Source organism: Hirundo rustica (assembly GCF_015227805.2).
Source record: "Hirundo rustica isolate bHirRus1 chromosome 38 unlocalized genomic scaffold, bHirRus1.pri.v3 SUPER_38_unloc_5, whole genome shotgun sequence".
Classification (NCBI taxonomy): Eukaryota; Metazoa; Chordata; class Aves; order Passeriformes; family Hirundinidae; genus Hirundo; species Hirundo rustica.
Window position 1 is genome coordinate 3624 of NW_026690198.1, and position 8188 is coordinate 11811.

An 8188-nucleotide genomic window follows, 5' to 3' on the forward strand; every position below is an offset into this window, starting at 1 on the left:
GTGGTGGCCCCCAGTCCGGGCACGGTGCCCCCCAGTATGGCCACTGTGGCCACCGGTGTGCTCGCGGTGTCCCCCAGTCCGGCCAGCGCCTCCCGGGGGGGGGCTTGGGGCTGTTCCGTGGGGGGGGGGGGCGTGGGCCCGGTGCCCCCCCGGCCCGGGTGGGGGATGAGCGGGGATGGAGCGCTAATCCCCCCTCCCCCTCCCCCCGGCCCCTTCCGACCCCCCCCCGGAACAACCCCAACCCCCCCCCCGACCCCCTCCCCAATATCGGGCAGCCCCAAGCCCCCCCCCAAACTCCCCGGACCTCCCAGGGGACACCCCCAAATTCCCCGGACCCCCCAATCCCCCCCGCGTCCGTGGGTCCCTCTCCCCCCCCAGCCCTTTTTCCACCCCCCCCTCCCCTTTTCGGGGGGTCCCGCCCCGCCCTCGCCCCCCCCCCCCCGGGGATCGGGGCCATCTCCGGGGGGATTGTCCCTAATCCCGGCCATCCGCGACCCCCCCCACTTCGGGGGGATTAGGGGGGTGCCTGGGGGGGTCCCCAGAGGGACCCTGGGACATGTAGTCCCCCCCCCTCCCCTTGGGGGGGCAAGGATCCCCCAAATGTCACCCCGCACCCCCCGGGGGTGGAGCCAGGACCCCCCCAAAATCCCCCGGGACCCCCACCCCAAACATCACCCACCCCCCATGATGTCCCCAGAGCCCTGCGGAGGCACTGGGGGGGCAGCGGGACCCCAAAATCCTGGGGAAAGGGAACTGGGCGGCTCCAGAGGAGTTTTAGGGGGGCTCGGGAGGGTTTGGGATGTTTTGGGGTGTGGGGGGGGGGCTCGGGGGAAGTTTTGGGGTGTGGACGAGGGGAGTTGGGAAGGTTTAGAGCTCAAATTTGGAGTCCCAGGAAGCTTTTTTGGGGTTCGGTTTGCGGGCACGGGATCGTCCCGGTAAAATGTTGGCGCGCAGGGTGGTCCTGGGGAGGTTTTAGGGTCCAGTTTGAGGTCCTGAGGAGTTTTTGGGGTCCAGTCTGGGGGGTCCCACGCATCTTTTGGGGTCCCAATTTGGGATCCCAGCCACCTCTCAGGCTCCGGTTCGGGACCGCAGCCCCCCCAAAACCCCCAACCCCTCCCAGCCCCCAGGGGTATTTCAGGACCACCGCCCCCCCAGCCCCTCCCCATGGCACCAGCACCCAATTAAGCCCTTTTAGGGTGGGGGGGGGGGCCTGATACCCCCTGATCCCCCCCCCAACCCCGCTAATCAGGGCTCGGGGGCGATTAAGACCCCCCGAAAGCCGCTTGCCGGGCGCCTAAGCCCGGCTTGGCCAGCGCCGGCCGCCGGATGAGCCGGGCTCAGCCGCGCTTTTCCTCCTGAGCCCCGATTATTAGGGGGTGAGGGGGGGGGGGGGAGTTCGGTCCCATCCGCCCCCCGCCCTATAAAGGGTCCGCCCCGCCGCCCCCCGCCCGTCCGTCCGTCCGTCCGTCCGTCACGCCCCCGCCAGCGCCGCCGCCATGCAGAAGTCGCGGGACACGCGCGACGAGCTCCCCGAGGATTTCTACATCCCCATGAACCTGGAGACCCCCAACCTGACGGCGCTGAGCCCCTTCCTGGTGCCCCAGACCCACCTGGGCAGCCCCGGGATCTTCAAGGCCATGGCGGCCTTCATGTTCCTGCTGGTGGTGCTGGGCGTCCCCATCAACGCGCTGACCGTGGTGTGCACCGTCAAGTACAAGAAGCTGCGCTCGCACCTCAACTACATCCTGGTCAACCTGGCGGTGGCCAACCTGCTGGTGGTGTGCGTGGGCTCCACCACGGCCTTCTACAGCTTCTCGCAGATGTACTTCTCCCTGGGGCCCCTGGCCTGCAAGGTGGAGGGCTTCACCGCCACGCTGGGCGGTGAGCGGGGGCACCGGGGCGGCGGGGCTGGAGGTGTTGGGTTTGGGGAATGTTGAATTTTGGGGGTGTAGAGTTTGGGGACGTTGGGTTTGGGGATGTTGGGGATGTGGGATATGGGGTACAGGGGCACCATGGCCTGGGGACGTTGGATTTGGGGACCTTGGGTTTGGGGACTTTGGGTCTGGGGGCATGGGGGGTGTAGGACATGAGGCACAAGGTCACCATGGTCTGGGGACCTTGGGTCTGGGGGCACTGGGTTTGGGGGTGTTAGGTCTGGGGGCGTGGGGGGTGTGGGACATGAGGCACAATGTCACCATGGTCTGGGGACGTTGGGTCTGGGGGCGTGGGGGGTGTGGGACATGAGGCACAAGGTCACCATGGTCTGGGACATTGGGTCTGGGGGTGCTGGGTTTGGGGGTGTTAGGTCTGGGGGCGTTGGGGGTGTAGGACATGAGGCACAAGGTCACCATGGTCTGGGGACATTGGGTCTGGGGGCGTGGGGGGTGTGGGATATGGGATACAGGGGCACCATGGTCTGGGGACGTTGCATTTCGGGACCTTGGGTTTGGGGGTGTTGGGATTGTGGGATATAGGTCACCGTGGTGTGGGGACATTGGGTGTGGGGGCTTTGGGTTTGGGGACATTGGTCCTGGGGACATTGGGGACACTGGGTGTGGAGGCGTTGGGGCGGAAGGACCCCATGGTCCACGGATGTTGGCTCTGGGGACATTGGACACGTGGGACAAGAGGCAGAAGATGTCCATGACCTGGGGACACCGAGCCTGGGGACATTGGGGGCAGGAGGACACCACGGTCTGGGGACATTGGGTGTGGTGGCATCGGGGACATCGGGCGTGTGGAGCAGAAGGTCACTGGGGCCTGAGGACATTGGCTGTGGGGACAGCTGGCACATGGGGACACCAAGGACAACGGGGACGTGGGGACCGTGACATTGGCACAGGGTGGCGTCCCTGTGCTCCCTGGCCGTGGTGACAGGGGTGTCACCGGTGTCCCCTGTCCCCAGGCATGGTGTCCCTGTGCTCGCTGGCCATGGTGACAGGGGTGTCACTGGTATCCCCTGTCCCCAGGCATGGTGTCCCTGTGCTCCCTGGCCATGGTGACAGGGGTGTCACTGGTGTCCCCTGTCCCCAGGCATGGTGTCCCTGTGCTCCCTGGCCGTGGTGACAGGGGTGTCACCGGTGTCCCCTGTCCCCAGGCATGGTGTCCCTGTGCTCCCTGGCTGTGGTGACAGGGGTGTCACCGGTGTCCCCTGTCCCCAGGCATGGTGTCCCTGTGCTCCCTGGCTGTGGTGGCCATGGTGACAGGGGTGTCACCGGTGTCCCCTGTCCCCAGGCATGGTGTCCCTGTGCTCGCTGGCCATGGTGACAGGGGTGTCACTGGTATCCCCTGTCCCCAGGCATGGTGTCCCTGTGCTCCCTGGCCATGGTGACAGGGGTGTCACTGGTGTCCCCTGTCCCCAGGCATGGTGTCCCTGTGCTCCCTGGCCGTGGTGACAGGGGTGTCACCGGTGTCCCCTGTCCCCAGGCATGGTGTCCCTGTGCTCCCTGGCCGTGGTGACAGGGGTGTCACTGGTGTCCCCTGTCCCCAGGCATGGTGTCCCTGTGGTCGCTGGCCGTGGTGACAGGGGTGTCACCGGTGTCCCCTGTCCACAGGCATGGTGTCCCTGTGGTCGCTGGCCGTGGTGGCCTTCGAGCGGTTCCTGGTCATCTGCAAGCCCCTGGGCAACTTCACCTTCCGGGGCAGCCACGCGGTGCTGGGCTGTGCCATCACCTGGATCTTCGGCCTCATCGCCTCCGTGCCCCCCCTCTTCGGCTGGAGCAGGTCGGGGGGGGCCTGGGGGGTCCCAGGGAGGGGTCAGGGGTCTCTGGGGGAGTTGGGGTTCCAGGGGGAGTTGGGGGTCCTTGGATTTGGGGGTCTGGGGAAGGTTGGGGTTCCTGGGGGTGTTTTGGGGGTCCCTGGGGGTCAGGGATCACAGGGGGGTTGTGGGGATCTGGGAGGGGTTCAGGGTTCAAGGGAGGTCGGGTGTCCCGGGGGTTTGAGGATCCTGGAGGATTTTGGGGGGTCCCGAGGGGTTTTAAGGGTCTGGGGGAAGTTTGGGGGTCCCGGGGTGGGTCCGAGGGTCCCTGAACCATGCGAACCCCCCAAGCCCATCCCCAGGGGGCTGCAGAGCCCCCAGCGTTGTGAACACCCAGAATTGTCGGGAATTTGTGAGTCCCGGGGGCTTTGCTTACCCCTGGGGAGGTTCTGGGGTCCCGGGGACGGTTCGGGGGTCCCGCAGAGGTGTGACCTCCCCCTCGCCCCCCTCCCCAGGTACATCCCCGAGGGGCTGCAGTGCTCGTGCGGCCCAGACTGGTACACGACAGAGAACAAATGGAACAATGAATCCTACGTGATTTTCCTCTTCTGCTTCTGCTTCGGCTTCCCCCTGACCGTGATCATCTTCTCCTACGGGCGGCTGCTGCTCACCCTGCGCGCGGTGAGGGGGCTTTGGGGGGGTCCCGGGGGGCTCCTGAGGGGTCCAAGGGGGTCCTGGGATGGATCTCAGAGGGCACACGGTTTATTGGGGGTACACGGCTTTGTTGACGTGCACGGTTTATTGGGGGCACAGAGGAGGAGGGGTCCCGTGGGGTGGGGGGGGGGTCCCCAAAACAGGGGGGGGCCTCCCTGGGGGTCAGCGCTGGGCGTCTGAGACCCCCGTGGGTCACTGGCAGGGTTGAGACCCCAGTGTGACCCCCAGTGTGGGACACCCCCATGTCCGACCCCATATCTGTCCCACATATCCACCCCCTATATCTGTCCCCATACTTGTCCCCACACCCTGTGCCTGACCCTGCCGTGTCCCCATATCTGACCCCACATCTATCCCTATATCTGTCCCCACACCCTGGGCCTGACCCCACATCGTCCCAGCTCTGTCCTCTATATCTGTCCCCACATCTCTACCCCACACTATCCCCATATCTGTCGCCACATCCTGCACTGACCCTACTCGGTCCCCATATCTGTCCCCCACGCTGACTGTCACCATGTTTGTCCCCATATCTTACCCCATACCTGTCCCCACACCCCGCGCTGACCCTGCTCTGTCCCTGTATCTGTCCCCATATCTCTCCCCACACCCCACGCTGTCCCCATACCTGTCCCTGTATCTCTCCCCACACCCCGCACAGTCCCCATATCTGTCCCCTGCACTGACCCCATGCTGTCCCTGTATCTGTCCCCATACCTGTCCCGGTATCTGTCCCCCACACTGACCCTGTGCTGTCCCCATACCTGTCCCTGTATCTCTCCCCACACCCTGTGCTGTCCCCATACCTGTCCCCATACCTGTCCCCATACCTGCCCCCGCACCGTCCCCATATCTGTCCCCTGCACTGACCCCATGCTGTCCCTGTATCTGTCCCCATACCTGTCCCCTTATCTGCCCCCATATCTCTCCCCACAGCCCAAGCTGTCCCCATACCTGTCCCCATACCTGTCCCCATACCTGTCCCCGTATCTGCCCCCCGCACTGTCCCCACACCCTGTATCTGTCCCCATACCTGTCCCCATACCTGTCCCCGTATCTGCCCCCCGCACTGTCCCCACACCCTGTATCTGTCCCCATACCTGTCCCCATCTCTCCCCACACCCCGCACCGTCCCCATACCTGTCCCCATACCTGTCCCCACACCTGTCCCCATACCCGTCCCCGTCCCCGCCCCCCGCGCTGCCCCCCGCACTGACCCTGCGCTCTCCCCATACCTGTCCCCACACCTGTCCCCACACCTGTCCCCATACCCGTCCCCGTCCCTGCCCCCCGCGCTGCCCCCCGCACTGACCCCATACCTGTCCCCACACCTGTCCCCATACCCGTCCCCACACCTGTCCCCACACCTGTCCCCATACCCGTCCCCGTCCCTGCCCCCCGCGCTGCCCCCCGCACTGACCCCGCGCCGTCCCCATACCTGTCCCCATACCTGTCCCCACACCTGTCCCCACACCCGTCCCCGTCCCTGCCCCCCGCGCTGCCCCCCGCACTGACCCCGCGCCGTCCCCGCAGGTGGCCAAGCAGCAGGAGCAGTCGGCCACCACGCAGAAGGCGGAGCGCGAGGTGACCAAGATGGTGGTGGTGATGGTGCTGGGCTTCCTGGTGTGCTGGCTGCCCTACTGCTGCTTCGCGCTCTGGGTGGTGACGCACCGGGGACAGCCCTTCGACCTGGGGCTGGCCTCCGTCCCCTCCGTCTTCTCCAAGGCCTCCACCGTCTACAACCCCGTCATCTACGTCTTCATGAACAAGCAGGTGGGGACACGGGGACATGGGGACGGTGGGGACATGGGGACAGTGGGGACAGTGGGGACAATGGGAATGGTGGGGACAGTGGGGACAGTGGGGACGGTGAGGACATGGGGACGGTAGGGATGTTGGGGACATGGGGACAGTGGGGACAGTGGGAATGGTGGGGACATGGGGACATGGGGACGGTGGGGACAATGGGAATGGTGGGGACAATGGGGACATGGGGACAGTGAGGACAATGGGGACATGGGGACGGTGGGGACAATGGGAATGGTGAGGACGGTGGGGATGGTGGGGACAGTGGGGACAATGGGGACAATGGGGACGTGGGGACAGTGGGGACAATGGGGATGGTGGGGACGGTGGGGACAGTGGGGACCATGGGGATATGGGGATGCTGGGGACAATGGGGACACAGGGACAATGGGAACAGTGGGGACAATGGAGGGACATTGAGGACATGGGGACAATGGGGACATGGGGACAGTGGGGACAATTAGGATATGGGGATGGTGGGAACATTGGGGACAGCGGGGACGGTGGGGGTGGTGGGGGCAACGGGGCCACGGGGACAGTGGTGACAGTGGGGGGTAACGGGGACAGCGGGGCTGATGGGGACAATGGGGACAGCGGGGGGATCGGGGTGTCGCTGGGGGTCTGGGATTTCTCTGTGGGTCTGGAAGTCTTCCTATAGGTCTGGGGTCTTTCTATGGGTCTGGAGGCATTCCTTTGGGTCCTGCTGTGCGTCTGGGGTCCCTCTGTGGGTCCAGGATCCCTCTATGGGTCTGGGGGTGTTCCTGTGGGTCTCTCTATGGGTCTGGGATCCCGCCGTGGGTCTGGGGTCCCCCCATGGGTCTGGGGTCCCACGCGCTGCCCCCCGCCCGCAGTTCCGCTCCTGCATGCTCAAGCTGGTGTTCTGCGGCCGGAGCCCCTTTGGGGACGATGACGACGTGTCCGGCTCGTCCCAGGCCACGCAGGTGTCCTCGGTGTCCTCCAGCCAGGTGTCCCCGGCGTAGGGCCCGGCCCCACGGGGCTGCCCCACACCGGGCTCTGCCCCACGGCTCTGCCCCACAGCGGGCCCGACCCAGCCGGGGCTGCCCCACACCGGGCTCAGCCCTATATGGGGCTCAGCCTCATGGTTCTGCCCTATATGGGGCTCTGTCCCTGGCAGTGCTGCCCCATGGCTCTGCCCTACAGCGGGCCCGACCCAGCCAGGGCTGCCCCACACTGGGTTCAGCCCAATATGGGGCTGTGCCCCACATCAGGCTCTGCCCCACATTGGGCTTTGCCCCATATCGAGCTCTGCCCCATGGAAGGCTCTGCCCCACGGCTTTGCCCCACATTGGGTTTTGCCCCATGGCGGTGCTGCCCTGCAGCTCTGCCCCACATCGGGCTCTGCCCCACTCCGCGCTCAGCCCCACGGCAGCTCTGCCCCCCCGCCCGCTGTGGGGCAGCCCCACGGCTCTGTTGTACATAAAACCCCCTTCCCCGCATTAAACACTGGAGATGCAGCCGCTGCCTCTGCTTTGGGGGCCGCCCCACAAGTGCCCCCAGCCCCACAAGTGCCCCCCGAGTACCCCACAAACGCCCCACCAGTGTCCTCAAAGTGCCCCCACCCCACAAGCACCCCCACGAGTGCCCCCCAGGTGCCCCCCAGGTGCCCCCGCAGTGGGGCGCGCGGCCGAGTTCTGCCAGTAGTGAGCTTTTTTCCCAGGAAAAAGTTCAGAACTAGCGGAATTCCGGCCGCACGGCCCGGGGGGGACACGCGGGGGACACCCACGGGGGACACCCACGGGGGACACCCCATTGGGGACACCCCACGGGGGACACCCCACAGGGGATACCCCACGAGGACACCTGGCACCCATGGTGGCCCCACAGCGACTCGTGGTGGCCCCAAAGCAGCCCCACGGCACCCACGGGTGGCCCTTGGTGGCCCCCCGGAGCCCCCAGCCCCCTCCCCACACGCCCCCCCAGCACTTACCGGCCGTCCCCCGGCACGGAGAC

At 66.4% G+C, this 8188-nt stretch overlaps 1 protein-coding gene across 1 annotated transcript; it reads left to right on the forward strand.

Moving 5' to 3' along the window:
* Window positions 1-1494: 1494 nt before the first annotated feature.
* On the forward strand, window positions 1495-7212 carry LOC120747892 (blue-sensitive opsin). Its single transcript, XM_040053942.1, has 5 exons — window positions 1495-1881; window positions 3555-3723; window positions 4213-4378; window positions 5945-6184; window positions 7069-7212. The coding sequence occupies exons 1-5, from the start codon at window positions 1497-1499 to the stop codon at window positions 7195-7197; spliced, it is 1089 nt and encodes a 362-aa protein (XP_039909876.1). The 5' UTR covers window positions 1495-1496; the 3' UTR covers window positions 7198-7212.
* Window positions 7213-8188: the final 976 nt, after the last annotated feature.

Bases quoted from the DNA above. Each gene is read 5' to 3' on its own strand.
- LOC120747892 (XM_040053942.1), top strand. From the start codon at position 1,497: ATGCAGAAGTCGCGGGACACGCGCGACGAGCTCCCCGAGGATTTCTAC. The intron at 1,882-3,554 runs GTGAGCGGGGGC...CCCTGTCCACAG, and splicing joins CTTCACCGCCACGCTGGGCG to GCATGGTGTCCCTGTGGTCG. The intron at 6,185-7,068 runs GTGGGGACACGG...CCCCGCCCGCAG, and splicing joins ACGTCTTCATGAACAAGCAG to TTCCGCTCCTGCATGCTCAA.